Source organism: Malaya genurostris, chromosome 3 (genome assembly GCF_030247185.1).
Source record: "Malaya genurostris strain Urasoe2022 chromosome 3, Malgen_1.1, whole genome shotgun sequence".
NCBI lineage: Eukaryota > Metazoa > Arthropoda > Insecta > Diptera > Culicidae > Malaya > Malaya genurostris.
In genome coordinates, this window is record NC_080572.1 from 274,160,046 (window position 1) to 274,175,799 (window position 15,754).

The 15,754-nt window shown below is 36.7% G+C and overlaps 1 protein-coding gene across 1 annotated transcript; it reads right to left on the minus strand.

The window, feature by feature from the left end:
* Nucleotides 1-723: 723 nt before the first annotated feature.
* On the minus strand, nt 724-11,438 carry LOC131437378 (membrane-bound alkaline phosphatase-like). Its single transcript, XM_058606676.1, has 3 exons — nt 11,113-11,438; nt 10,737-11,038; nt 724-2,016 (listed from the first exon to the last, which is right to left on the minus strand). The coding sequence occupies exons 1-3, from the start codon at nt 11,222-11,224 to the stop codon at nt 817-819; spliced, it is 1,614 nt and encodes a 537-aa protein (XP_058462659.1). The 5' UTR covers nt 11,225-11,438; the 3' UTR covers nt 724-816.
* Between the last annotated feature and the right edge of the window lie 4,316 nt (nt 11,439-15,754).

The window sequence follows — 15,754 nt, forward strand, 5'->3', positions numbered from 1 at the left end:
TCGTCCGGGATGGAAGTTTTTTTTTCAAGGGTCCTATGCACCGAGGGTACACAGTATACATAAGTAAGTGAGTAAATATTCGCCTGCGGTTTAATATCAAACCAAACATAAGTGGGGCAAGAGCAAATGGCAAACTTATGTAAATTGACTAATCGAGATGCGGGTTATAATAGTACAAAACCAGCATGATTACCAGTTCAAGTACAAATCTATGTTTTATCTATCGCTTCATGATGTAACCTATTATGGAGGCTTGTCTCTTCCACACTTCGGGTGATGATGTTTGCCATTATTTTAGATAAGGCTTTTGTTTTTTTGCAAACGTTTGCAATTTGCGAAGCAATTCGAACTTTAGGTATCTATGGCTGGGTGTATAATAAATAGCAGAAAAATTACTGCGTTTGGAAGCTCATGAGAACAATTATCAACATTACCATGAAATACAAATAGTTCAGAAGCACTGTCCGAAAGATTCGTCCGTCATTACACGAAGACTATCGTTGTCGGAGTAACACCTGTAACTTAGCCACAGAAAATTAAAGTGGTGGTCGCATGATAGATACCGTCGCAACGATGCACAGAAATGTAGATGTACCTGAAAATCAAATAATTTCAACACCTGCGCTCCTGTATAGAAAACAAAGACGTAGTCCTACGTCAGAATACGTACGTTGAGACTATGCTATCGTTAGCATTGTCAAAACGATAATAAAAACAGTAGAATTTTGAAATCTTGAAATTATATTTTCAACTAAAGCAAAACATCAACAAATTAAAACACCCATAAAATCTCATCGTAAAAAAAAACACACACACTTAACCCTTACACGCCGTCAATCCATCCCCGATACACGCCGCATACCCGATCAAATGCGGAATCACATTTTGCTCGTACATGCCACTGAAAAGATGCGACCACGGTCCGTAGGCGAACAGAGCTACATCATCTCCGCCGTGGGTCTCGTACTTCATAGGAACTAGTTTCGGATATTGGAACTCTTTATCTGTCACCATATCGTCGGAGAATTTCTGCACATCCCCATTCTCGTCCAGTGAGGGGCCTCCGGGACCGTTGGCATATGATAAAGTCGTATAGGTTTTCTTATGTTTGGCGGAAGTGCTAACCCCTAATATGTCGTGACCGCGTTTCGAGTAACCAGCCAATGTCATGGTGTGGGAATGATCTGCCGTGACAACGATTAACGTATCAATCGGATTGGTCAGCTGTGTTGCCAGCAAAACGGCATCCGAGAACTGAATCGTTTCATCTAGGGACTTACGCGCCTTGGTTTCATGATGAGCTAAATCGATTTTACCACCTTCGACAAAAAGTACATAACCATTGGAATGTTTTTCTAGAGTTTTGATAGCCGCATAAGTCATATCGCTCAGAGAAGGATCTTCCTGGTGGTTGCTATCCATATTATATTTGAGGTGGTCTGGTTGAAACAATCCCATCAGGTATTCGGTTTCGTTGAAATTCACACCTACTAATTCTTGCCGGTTTGTGACATACCGCGCCGAGCCGAGTGGTTTACTGTAGTACCATTCTGAGATCAGATTTACTCCGTCCTTCCGTTGACCGGATTTTCCCGTTGGATCCTTTTCGCTGTTGGGGATAAATTTACGCCGTCCGCCTCCCAGAATGACCTTGAAGTTCCTGCCCGGATCACTTCTTACCAATTGGGCAGCAATGTCTTGACACTGAGAGGGATTTTCTTGCTTCGAGCTCACGTCGGCATCGCATTCCCAATCCCGATTTGCCACGTGCGCATACGTGCCGGCTGGGCTTGCGTGCGTCACCCGCGTGGTCGTAACGATTCCGGTCGCCTTGCCGGCCGCCTGTGCCCAGCTCATTATCGAATCGACGTGATTCAGTGGGTTGTTGCTCCCGGCACAGTTATTGTAGTTCACCGCAGCCGTCACACCGATTGTGGCGTAGTTGGCCTTCACCCCACACAAATAAGCGGTTGCCGAACAAGCCGAATCCGCAACCTGCCTGTCCACGCAGTACGTCTGTTGGATAGAAGAAAAAAACGGAAGGAATCAAAAACAATCGTTTATTGAATGGTTTGTCGGGCAAGTGTTCGCTTCGGTATTCGATGGTAAGCAGGTTACTAGCTTACCCTAAACCACCAGGGGCGGTGTAATCTAAGATATTAAATAAAACTGATAATTTTCAATCACAGCACGTACACATGCTGGTTGAAACCTTGGAATTGAAATTTTAGGCATGAGTGAAGGAAATTTGTTTATATTTTTCGATTTGGTTGGATGAATGTTTTTCCAGAGCACGATAGTAAAACGGATATGCAGCTAACTCGGAACAAACGGCTAAAATACATAAATAAATTTTTAATACAACTCGAGTAATCAGTTCTTCCGTATTCAAAACGTACTGATTGAATACATTGTTTTGCCTTTCTCATTGAGAAAAGCGCATGTAAGTACTTCTGTTTTAATAAAGGGTGATTTTTTTGATGGTATCTTTTTGGCAACACTGTTTTTGACAGATCATGCGTGAATCGTGTCTTGTGTCACTGTCAAACTTGTTCAGTTTGGTCTATAATTTAATCATGAATAGGCGCTGGCAAAGTTGGAGGAAGATTCACTTTTCTATCGGAAAATTGTGTTCAGCGACGAAGTTCATTTCTGGTTGAATTGATACGTCAACAGTAAACCTGCCGCATGTGGAGTGAAGACCAGCCAAAAGCATTGCAAGAGCTACCAATTCATCGCAAAAAATTCACTGTTTCGTGTGGATTATGGGACGATGGCATTATTTGTGTAATACCTGCCTATATGTTGGAGTGAGTGTGCAAAAATTGAACCTTGCGCATGGACCATCTAAAACGGAGCCGCGGCAAACATTGCACAGTGGTCCGGATCCACAATTTAGGGGGACAAAAACATTTGTGGCTTAGCCTTATACTTTAGAGCTATGATGTCTTCGGAACAAATGATCAGTGAAAGATAAGCCATATTTTGAAGCATATGGTATTAGGGTGGTTCTAATTATTAGGGTGATCCAAAAATTATTTTCCGTATGTGTTGAGATAGAGGACTGCATCCTTCGGCAAAATTGTACACGGAACGACCGAAATTAGCTCTGCGCCTAATTCGTATTACTGTTTTTGAATTAGTTGATTTCAACAACAAAATTTCCAAAATAACTATAAAATTAGTTAAAATTTAGAATTTACTGTGCTGAAAAAAACTCTTATTTTTAGAGAATGTGTTTAGTTGGTTAATATTCTGGACACAAACCAGCAATATTTCAATCCAACACGAAATTCTCATTGACAACTAATTTCGTTATTAAAATCAGAAACTTTGATTCTATTTATCTATCACCGTCATTACTGAAGGACAGCAGTGTCAAAGCAAAACAATCCATTAAAAAGCTAAAAGGGACAGTCTTGTTGAAACTGCTCGCAAATTGTTTAGATGTTTTTCGCATGTGCTACGATATATCCCTATATAAATTTCTAAACCGATATGTAAAAATGACGTAAACTGTTAGTGGAAAGTGTATTTATTCAGAATTTGTGCGCAGTTGAAGCGATTGTGGGTAATAATGTTTTTACGCGAAACAGTGAAGTGACTTTCGAATGTTGCACTCTAATTGTATACGTCAAAAGATGTTTTTTTGTATCTTCTCATTCCGGGCTACGCCTTCCGGTGTACTACTTGTATTCGGTTTTTGTTTTCCGAGTGCTTAAAGTTTTCAGTGAGAGAGTCGATTTCGCGAAGTCGAATGAAGAAAACAGCGATTTAGAAGTAAAATTTTCAAAAATAAGTTTATGTTTTGCTTATGTCTTTTTCTCCAATACAACATCGTATTTATACCTGCAAATATAGAAAAGATAACCGCGACTGAATTTTTTTTCGGTCGTAGTGTGCCATCTAGTGGCTAGTAGTCATTACGGTGCCATATAGCGCCATATAGCTGCTAATTGCAGAAACCAATTCAACCATTTATGTTGGTTGAAAACAACGTTTTATTTCTCTAATTCAACTAAAAAATTAGTTGAATGGATATGAAGCGTGCCTTAGCTAAGAAATGACAGCACGTTTAATTGGTGAATTCAACTAAAAAAAATAGCCATTTCAACAAATATTTTATTATTATTAAGAGAATTAGAATTAAAAAATCTAAATTAGCAAAAGTAAGATTTTTTTAGTTGTCTCAAAAAATAACTAACTAAAATCAGAAAATCAACTAATTTTTTCGCCAAAATGCTAATTTCGGTCTTTCCGTGTAGGAAAACTTATATCAAGCAACTTTGCCGAAAACACTATTGTAGTATCTCTAACGGTTTTAGTGTTACAGCTATTTTAATAGATCAACTTAGGGTGTTCCTAAAAAAATCTGATTTTTTGCTCTAGCTTTCTTAATATTCACTTCTCGATTTTGGTGTCTTTGAAAATCTTTTAGAGTTTGTTGAAACCAATTTTTTCATGACTAGCGCATTCAGGTAGCGTTTTCTGAACCGAAGTTATGAGCAAAACTAGTTCAAAAACAGATCATTTTTAAACTGCTATATCTAACATTGGAGCAAACGAAAAAAAAATCGGTTTGTTTCATTTGATAGAAAATACTTTCGAGCATGTTTATAGAAAAAATGGCGGAGGAGATGTTTTTTTAAATTTTTTAAATTGTGTTCAAACATTGGGTTTTTTCATTGAAAAATGCCCTTTCATGTAAGACATTTATTAGCTATACATATTAAAATAAGGTATTGCTGTCTTCTAGCGTGTTAAAATTAAAAATGTTAATTCAGCTGCATAATCGGGAAGATGGTGTACACTCACGTTGATTGTTACTCTATTCGATAATGCTATTACAGGATCAGACGTTAAAAGAAATCGTTTGAATACATCCTCTAGATTCACTAAACGATTGAAGTTCTGCGAATGGAACTGCCTATACTTGCGAATTGATTTATTTCGACTCTCTTGCACTTCCTTACTGTACATACCAATAGGAAGCAAAGCATGTTTTATAATTGCAGTCCCATGCACCAGAAGTTTATGCACGGTTGGCGACAGAGCATACCATCCATACAGCTCCACAAAACGAATTCTCCTGGAAAGCAGGTACCGAAATCTTCACATTGCTGTTTATCAACGTTAAGATTATAAAAAACCGTTCAAGTATATTTCCATTTAACTCGATGATTTGCGCTACTGTGTTATATTCTTTGAAAAATCTACGGGTCCAGATACCATCATTCGAGTTGCCGCCTCCAGGTAATGGTTCACCAATGCTAGACCCTGTCAGCTTGGAGCGAAATCAATCTTCAGTATAGGAACGCCATCACACGGCATCACATTCAACATATCATGTCAATTGTGTGGATGCGCAGTGCTGCTATTTTGGGGCGCAAGATTTTGACGTTGAAGTAGGGAAGCTACTTCAATGTACGAGATTCGATGCGGACTCACCTGAGGGCACCATGCTCGCAAAAAAGGATGTTTCCAATGATTTATTCTGGAAATGTGCGAGCTGGATATCTTGTTAATATGATGTCTTTGATAATACGTAACCCTAGCCGCTCTTTTAATGCCGTTAGAATATTTGTCTCTTGCTCCTTGACATGCTGATTTTGTCGGGACACGCGCCATGTCGGTTTCTCAATGTGCAAACAATAACTCACTTTTAGCCAAAGTTCCATAGATCGAATCATTGCGTGCAGAAGCGAAATTCCAAATTGATATTTGTTTGGATTATTCTCATTTGTTTCAGTTCTTGAAAAATTCAGAGCTTTTCCTGAGCGCTTGCATATGTACCAAGCTTGGGAGTGTATGCCTGTTATGTCGTTTAACACTTTCGTATCGTTCAGGCAGAACACTAGCTTCGTTGATACAAATACTTTCCCCAGTACTGTGGGAGGAAGCTCTGCAATTTCTGCATTTACTTTGTCCACTTCCTGCTGTTAGTTCCGTGTTTTCCTTTTGAAAGATTATTATTCTGGGCAGCAAAGGGAAACAGATGAAGGATAATTGTTGTTCCAGATTATCCAGCATTCTTGCTCAACAATCAATCGCAAGAGAACCAAACAGATAGCAAATATTGTACAGTAAGGAAGCGCAAGAGAGTCGAAATAAATCAAATCGCAAGTATAGGCAGCTCCATCCGCAGAACTTCAATCGTTTAGTGAATCTAGAGGATGTATTCAAACGATTTCTTTTAACGTCTGATCCTGTAATAGCATTATCGAATAGAGTAACAATCAACGTGAGTGTACACCATCTTCCCGATTATGCAGCTGAATTAACATTTTTAATTTTAACACGCTAGAAGACAGCAATACCTTATTTTAATATGTATAGCTAATAAATGTCTTACATGAAAGGGCATTTTTCAATGAAAAAACCCAATGTTTGAACACAATTTAAAAAATTTTAAAAAATATCTCCTCCGCCATTCTTTCTATAAACATGCTCGAAAGTATTTTCTATCAAATGAAACAAACCGATTTTTTTTTCGTTTGCTCCAATGTTTGATATAGCAGTTTAAAAATGATCTGTTTTTGAACTAGTTTTGCTCATAACTTCGGTTCAGAAAACGCTACCTGAATGCGCTGGTCATGAAAAAATTGGTTTCAACAAACTCTTAAAGATATTCAAAGACACCAAAATCGAGAAGTGAATATTAAGAAAGCTAGAGCAAAAAAACTGATTTTTTTAGGAACACCCTAAGTTGATCTATTAAAATAGCTGTAACACTAGAACCGTTAGAGATACTACAATAGTGTTTTCGGCAAAGTTGCTTGATATAAGTTTTCCTACAATTTTGCCGAAGGATGCAGTCCTCTATCTCAACACATACGGAAAATAATTTTTGGATCACCCTAATAATTAGAACCGCCCTAATAACATATGCTTCAAAATATGGCTTATCTTTCACTGATCATTTGTTCCGAAGACATCATAGCTCTAAAGTATAAGGCTAAGCCACAAATGTTTTTGTCCCCCTAAATTGTGGATCCGGACCACTGTGCATTGGCATGAAATCATCTTCAAACATTAAATTATTTTGATAATTCTACTTATTCCGTTCGATCTCGTCGAGCTGAGTCGAATGGTACAAAACACCATGGATCTCTGAGGCTCCGTTCGAAAGTCGATTTTCCAGTAAAAAAAGCGAACTGCATTGTCAATTTGTTTTCTTCTTCTACTAGTTAAATTCGAATGAAAATTTCATATAACTGATTATAAAAATTTAAATCTTCAAGTTTTTCGGATATGTAAAACTGGTAAATGACCAAAATTCCAGCTGTATATTAACAAAAAGGCCTATCTTGGTCAGCATCGTCCATTCATTTGGCTGGAGTGTAATAAAATGGCGTAAGTCGCTTGGATTTTTCAACAAAGTGAACGAAAATTTAATAACTCTTATTATACCACTGTCAACCGGGTTGGTCGAGCACTCAGGAATGAGCACGTGTTTTTTTTTCTTGTCGTAGGACTTGTGTAGGACTAAGGGTGAGAATTCAAAATACGGAAAACAAAACCGCACAAACCCACTTGTACGCGACGGGCAGATTTCCCCCAGACGGCTCTGCCAGAATTCCGACAAAAATCTGGCAACAATGCAACAACCGTTTCTGGCAGAGAATTTCGCCTAGCGGTTATTAACGGTTCTTTTCTGTCGGATTCTTGCCATACAAGATTGGCAGAACCGTTTTGAATCGGTTCTACATTTTAAGCGTTTCGGTTTTATTTTTTCAATTTTTTTTCAAATTGTTCCCAAATAAAGAATCAAACGCTACATCAGTAAAGCTCTGGAAGGCTTGAATTGTAGAAAAATGCATACAAATCATACATCAAATTGATTGTCCAAAGTGTGTGAAACTCAAAAACTACATGAATTTTCAAAATTTGGCAATATATAAGCAAGAAAACCAACACCATTAGTAGCACCACAAATAAATGAGTCACAAACTTGTATTTAGTGCCTAAAACTGAGCAGGCCATGTATCTCAGCCAGAGCTGCTATATGTCACTATCAACTAGCAACTTACTGGACTGCTGCCAACCTGGCTCTTCAAATCACCATATGTTGAGTGTCTGAGATCCGATCTGTCAGAACTTAAAATCTCTTCATATTACACTCACCAGGACGCTCATTGATTGCCGATGCGATTGATATTCTCCTGTCACTGCTTGATTACGATGTGACTAAATATTAATCAAACAGCATACACATTGAATTATATTCATTTACTCCAATAAACTCCGAAGTCCGATAACTTTTTGCGAAGAACAATGCACTATGTTTATGTTAGTACTCTCATTGAATGTTTTTACTGCAACATGGAATAGGAGAATGGGAGGGAAAACAAAAAAGTCGCCTGTCTTTGATTGAGTATACTTCTACTTGGTCATAGAACTATCGCGTATCTCATTTGACAGTCACTTTCGCCGTACCGATTACAGTTGCCGATGATTTTAGTCAGTCTGTCAAGGTCATTTGACATGACTGACAAATTGCAACTCTGATCTCAGCTCTACAATGGAAAGCGATAATTCTAAGGGTATGTTCAGGAGTGTTCTAGTTCTAGATGCATAATTTATGCCAGTTTTGAAATTTGAATCTAGAATTTATAACAAAATAAACTGGCAGCTTCAGCAGCATTTTATATGTGTTTCAAATATAAAAAAAATAGAACGATAGCATATACCAGTTTTAAATTTGACAGTAGAACTGTTCGAATAAATAAAACTAATACGGTTTGCTGGGGATACGTTTGTTTCAGTTTCAGTTATGTTATGGACCACCCATATGAATCTTGCAGCTGCTGAGTTTGCTCTTAACTTGTAAGACAAATGTACTGAACTATATTTTTGTTGTCAGTTGGACTATGGCACGCAACGTGAAAAAAATCCACAAAATGATTTTCAATGACCGTAAAGTGAAGTTGATCGAGATAGCTGACACCCTAAAGATATGAAAGGAACGTGTTGGACATATTATTCACGAATATTTGGATATGAGAAAGCTTTGTGTAAAATGGGTGCCGCGTGAGCTCACAATCGATCAAAAACAACAACGAATTGATGATTCTGAGCAGTGTTTGGAGCTGTTATATCGAAATAAAACCGATTTTTTTCGTCGATATATAACAATGGACGAAACATGGTTCCATCACTTCACTCCGGAGTCCAATCGACAGTCAGCTGAGTGGACTGCACGCGATGAACCGAACCCAAAGCGTGGAAAGACTCAACAATCGGCCGGTAAGGTTATGGCGTCTGTATTTTGGGATTCGCATGGTATAATTTTCAACGACTACCTTGAAAAGGGAAAAACCATCAACAGTGACTATTATAAAGCGTTTGAAGTACGAAATTTTAAAAAAAACGGTCTCATATGAAGAAGAAAAAAGTTTTGTTTCATCAAGACAATGCACCGTGTCACAAGTCGATGAAAACCATGCTGAAATTGAACGAATTGGGCTTCGAATTGCTCCCTCATCCACCGTATTCTCCAGATTTGGCCCCCAGTGACTTTTTCCTGTTCTCAGACCTCAAGAGAATGCTCGCTGGTAAAAAATTTAGAAGCAATGAAGAGGTAATCGCTGAAACTGAGGCCTATTTTGAGGCAAAGGACAAATCCTACTACAAAAATGGTATCGAAAAGTTGGAAGATCGCTATAATCGCTGTATCGCCTCTGATGGCAATTATGTTGAATAATAAAAACGAATTTTGACAAAAAAATGTGTGTTTCTATTAAACGATACGAACTTTTCAGCCGAACTGTTATTTCATTCGCCCATTCGCATTTATCAAAAATAATAATGGATCGAAATTACATTATCAGTTCAAGCAGAGATTTGAACGAAGAGTATGCGTTTTGCGATCTTCATTCATAGACAACTGACATTACTTGAAAATAACAAATTTGTTCAACTAACTGATTATGCGAAAATAATAGATGAATTATCTGAATGAAAAACTTTTAGTGGAAGAATTAGAATTTTCTAATGGGAGGGTTCTCCGTGCCGTGAACTTCTGGATGCCAGATTTGAACATTTGTCTTAATAATACCGATTTTCAAAGAAAGTGACAGATATTTTTTCACGTCGGAAAATTGTAACATAATTTGAATTGTTATTAACATTTTCCGGCTATTTTTGTAAGAGGTGTAACAAAAGAACGGCATCTAATGAGATCACCTGAAATTTTAGGATCACAAATTAAGCATACCGATTTGATCATTCGTTTCAAAACTGATTTTTTTTATTTTATTGTGACTATTTATTCAAAATTTCTTTGAACGAATCAATTCACAATCGAATGTGTAAAAACTGAATAAAACTCAGTCGTTGCGAAGAAGCTTGATGAGAATCATAGAAACTGTCATTAGAAATTGTATGATAATTTTCTCAAGTACAAATGTTTGGCAACAACGCCGGCAGGCATGAAATTCCAAACAATTAATCGAACGTGTCGTTTGAGTCAATTAGTTTTGATTCAATATTTAAACGCTCTAAAGATTATCGTTGCAATCAACGTAACGAAACGAAAGAATAACAAATGAACTTTCGTTTCAGATTAAAACCATTCAATTGTTCTTTACTACATGCGGTATCCATCGGTTGCAGCAATATTCGCAGTCAGTTACAATCTCACACGCGAATGATCTGGTTCAATGCCAATGTCATTGAATATTGAACGGAGAGAAACCAGCAGTCACCATATTAAATTTTTTTTTCATCCTACTAACCTTGATTAAACCAACATCAGGAAACTCCTCGAAGGAAAGGCGCGACTCTTCGCCTGGTTGGCCTTCCATCTGGCCAAGGTACATACGGCTGGCGGCAAGTGTCGTGATGGACATGCCATCCCCGAGAAAGAAGATTACATTTTTGGCTACATTTCGATTGGTTCGTTTGAGCAGTTGTTCTTTTAGTCTAAGCTGCGCTCCTACTTTCCAAAACTGAGCGGTATTCTCGTAGTCCGAAGCGGTAATCACACGTTTCTGGCGCGCTTTTTCCCCTTTCACAGAACTAACCGGCGGTGGATGAACTGCATCGAATAAATAGAATTGTTATATCCAAACAAAAAATTAAAAACACTCCATAAAAAGCAGTGAGCCATACTTTCATCATCAATTCCTGCGACGTAATCGAGAAATGCTTGGGTTCGTAATCCGAGAGCACAACTTACAATTATCGATAGAACAAAACAGACACTGATCACTGGGAGGTACATTGTTATCACAAAGGCATTTATAATCTTATTGAAACCGGCTCACGCTCAACAGGCGTCTGGGGGCTGATCGATCGCACCTCTCTGATGGCTAATTGCTTCCGATTAGAGTAGAGCAGCCGTTACTGCCTGTACCGAGTCGAGTCGAGTCGAGGGAGGGAGAAGTGATTGTGCTATGAAAGATATGAAGTACTCCGGAGTCCTAGCACTGTGTGATCGACTGTGATCGCGTCTATGGCAATTCTTTTATATAGTGGCACAGGTCGACCCTCTCTCCCACACCACTCAATCTTCAATAATGAAGGAGCAGAACAAATTAAAATAATTATTTATGCATCACAAGTAATTCTCAAAAACCATAACCCGCAGATTTTTAATGTGCATTTGAGTACTCGAGTTTACACAAAAAAAACTGTACCAGCAAAATTTTGCGCCGGTCAAAACATGTGCTGAGTGGATTTCGGTTGAATCTCTCTTAAAATAGGGGATTTTCTCTGAGATCACTTGAAAGCCATATCCAGATGATATTCCCCAATATAAACAGTGAGTACAGGGGGTAAATCAAACAACAAATGCTTGATTTTTTCACATACTCAAAGTTTTTAGTTAATATTTCATCGAGCTTTCCAAGAACAAGTGGACTAGTGTTTATTTTTCTAAAGGTTTCTACCTTGTGATGAAACGCTTGTAAAGTTATTCTTTGTAAATTGTAAATTTCTTAACACTAGCCTTGGTAGGCTCGCGAAGAATATGATCGCCATAGCCATGCTCGTCTCCAAGTGAGCTGAACAATGAATTATATAATGGGTGATTTTTAAAAGGTATATGATTTCTAAAAAACACAACAAATTTGAGAAAATAAAATCGATAGAACGATCAATAAAATTTAATGTTTGAAGATGATTTCATGCAAATGTTGGCGCGGATCCGCTTTAGATGGTCCATGCGCAATGTCAAATTTTTGGCACATTTTCTGCAATATATCGGCCGATATTCCACGAATAAATGTTTCAATATTGTCCTCCCGTGTGTCAATCGTAGCTGATTTATCCCTAGGACAGGACCTGACAATTGTTAATCCACTTTTAGGACCAATTTCGGACCAGCTCGTGATTGGTTGAAATTGACATAAGCAAGTACAAGTTGTTGAAATCAATATTACTGCAGGGTGGTAGAAAAAGTGTTGTCAGTATCGTCGGTAACAGTGTAGCTTGATATTGGATATTTTATTTTTCGGATCATCTTTTCAAAATTATTAATTTCAATAAGATTTAAGTTCAATTTGTTTTTAAGTCTTGTTAATGTGGAAAGTATACGAGTACATTTAACATCACTGGATGATACAATGAGAAAGCCTGAAATCACGAAGTGTGATATGGACGGATACTTCTGTATGTTATTATTTTTCTCAAATAGAATATGTTGAATACTAACAGTTAGTTAACAAAACTGCAAGAATTAATTACCCAAAATTGAGTGTTTTAGAAAAATTTTATTAAGCTGTTTCAACTAAACGTTTTCTTCAAAATAAACATCTGATCAAAATGAATCCACAGCTATATTTTTGACCGATATAATATTTGTCTAAGTGTTTTCAAATGATAAATAATTGCATGCTATAAGGGGAGAAAGTTTTCAGAATGAATAATTATTTCTACTGGCAACAGTGATCGCGAGGAATTTATTATTTACAGCAGGGAGCAACCGGAATAAGAAGAAAAATATTTTTTTGGAAAAAGAAGCCAGTTGTCTGGTCCTGTCCTAGGTTTATCCCTAAAACAAGACCTGACAACTGGGGGGACTGCTTTTATTCTAAAATGGACCAGATGTTGCTACCCGCACATTGTGAAAAGAAAAAAACTTTTGCAGGGTACGCGAGCAATGATGCCAAGTATAAAGAAAATCAGAAAACAAGTTTATAGGTATGTATAATTTTAGCTCACCAATGAAAATGAAAATTTTCAGAGAATGTTTCACTTTTTTCAATCTCATTTGTAATAAATGTATATAGTGGCAGCACAGTGGAATTAAAATAAGCATCAAGCCGTTTTTCATTTTAGTGAATTAAAGTGTAACAAAAAAGATTTGTTAAATTAATATATACTCGAAAGTGTGTTTAGTTTTACGAGTAGAATGAACTGTTGTGTTCCACACTATGGTCGCACTGAGCATTTCTATCCAAACTTAACTTTTTCCGGTTTCCAAAAGATCCGATAATACACAATGGATTCGATTTTGCGTTCAAGATGAGATATTTCGTGTTTTGTTATCAAAGCTCAATTAATTGTTTCTAAGCGTTAATAGGGCAACGGCTCCCTATTTCATCTGAGCTCCTATTTCCATCTCAACTCTTTACCTCACAACTTTGAACATGAATAATATTTTACAACCTACCGAAAGCAAACTGTGAAATGTTTTAAAATCATTTGAAAAGCTATTGTCACACTTTCCTATTGAAAGAAATGGTTTTAAATTCTTCGGTGATAGTTTTTTTCATAAAAAATAAACTCACTTTTCAATTTAGGACACATTTTCGTCTCAAGATTTACAGTTCGTCATGTTTCTGAATATCTACTAATCGAATCGTCTCAAAACATGATCACTATTTCGCATAATTACACTACCATTGAATGCTGGATGACTTCATAATTAGTTATGTTCACTTGCCACTTGTTTAGTTAACGATTAAAAACTTCAAAAAATACCCGACAAGCAATAAAAGTCTTCGAAAATATGAGATGAAAGTTTTTCACTTCGTTCACTTGATTGTGCTTTGTTTTCATCTCATTTGGTTTCGCAAAGTTGCCAAGTTATCTCACAATGTTACAAAACAAAAATTGTTTATCTTCTTCAAATTCTCATAAAAAGTATGTTTTTGGTATCCGTGACATTAGTTTAATTATATTATTGATATTAATATTTCAATAAAACTGTTTCAGCTTCGAATATTACCAGAAAGAACGTGTTAAATACTAATGAAATAACCATTGTGGCAAATCTAGTAGCACTGGTTTCATTCCGCTATACGCCAACATAACGCTGTGAAGTGTGTGTGTGTTTCATCGGCTGTGCACAGAGATGCCAGATATTTTCATAGAAAATATGTATTACTTTGCATAGAAAGTCTATATCTGTTCTATTTGTTTTCACTAATAAAATGATGTTAAAAGATAGTTCTTTAGATCTCCGTAAGCCATTGCCCCATTAATTAGATAATTCAAGGAGTAAATTTTTTACCAATAATAATAATGTGGAAAAATCCTGGTGGGTACGGTTGTATCGTTTGAGTAGTATATCAGGCAGCGGTGAGGCAGTCGGTCACCAGAATGTCTGCCCAGCCATATTTTTCATAGCTGGCAGCGTTTAGTCAGCCATCTGGCAGCCATGCGTATGTGGGTGAGAGTGTAATAGTGGAATATTTTGTTTTGATTGCTGTCGCCATTGCTAATTTATAGGATGAATAAAAGATCAACGATAGGATGGATAAAAATCCATTGAGATGAAATTAGGAGCAGAGTAGTGAAAACATCATTAGTGTTTTTAGATGTTTTATAAATATTAGTTGAATTTTCAAGAGATGTGAATCAATTCTCAACGTGGAGCAAAGCGAATGAATCAGTAATATGAAATAATTACATTGATTTTAGTGGCTAAATCGGGGTTTGAAGGCGATGTCCTTACAAATGAGATGAAATAGGGAGCCCTTACCCTATATAATAAAAAATGCATTCACCAAAACATTTTTCATGTTTATTTCAAATCAAAAACCGAGTCTAAAAATTTAAATTAAATATTTTTTTTTCTTAGCATAGAGTTACTAAAAAATGTGTAAGTATGGCTACATTGTAGCCTATACTTTAGTATTTATTCCACAGGGCAAAAATGACGAGAAGGATGATTCGGAATGTCTTAGGTTTATCCTTGTAGAAATGTGCCCTAACATGACGAACAAGAAATAGTCCAAGGGCGTTTACACGATCTAGGCGTCCAATTGACGTACCCAAAACGTAAGATAAACTGTTCACCGAACGCAGCTCTCGATTTGGTCATTGTTTCGCTTGCCGTGTGGGATGTGGCACTGTCTTGTTGAAACCATATGTCAGGCATGTCCAATTCTTCCATTTTGGGAAATATTTAAGCGAAAATGCAAAAAAAAAACAAAGAATTCATATAAATTTGGGTAAAGCTGTTTAAAATTGAAAAGGTTATGCTAATGTATACCCTCTTTCCCAAGTTTCATCAATATAATATTCTGATAATTTCTGATTTATATCGTTTATTTATCCCCGGTTTTAACCTTCTGATGATTTGTTAAATTGTACAATTAATCATTTACTGAGCTTCAGAGAAACAAATATTTTGTGAATTTACATCGACACATACATCGACATCATGCACACATTTGGAGCAGGTAATAACATAAAGTTACTTTGCAATTTTGTACGTTTCAATATAATTTAATCGCAAAACTAAGCATTAAATTAAAGATACAGTTCTATTCATTAAAAATGCAATGCAATTATATTTAGTTTT

What these genes read in the sequence shown, in the direction of transcription:
- LOC131437378 (XM_058606676.1), bottom strand. Translation starts at nt 11,224, where the DNA reads ATGTACCTCCCAGTGATCAGTGTCTGTTTTGTTCTATCGATAATTGTA. An exon ending in CGCAGGAATTGATGATGAAA is followed by an intron (nt 11,039 to 11,112) that starts GTATGGCTCACT and finishes TATTCGATGCAG; the next exon opens with TTCATCCACCGCCGGTTAGT. An exon ending in CTGATGTTGGTTTAATCAAG is followed by an intron (nt 2,017 to 10,736) that starts GTTAGTAGGATG and finishes TCTATCCAACAG; the next exon opens with ACGTACTGCGTGGACAGGCA.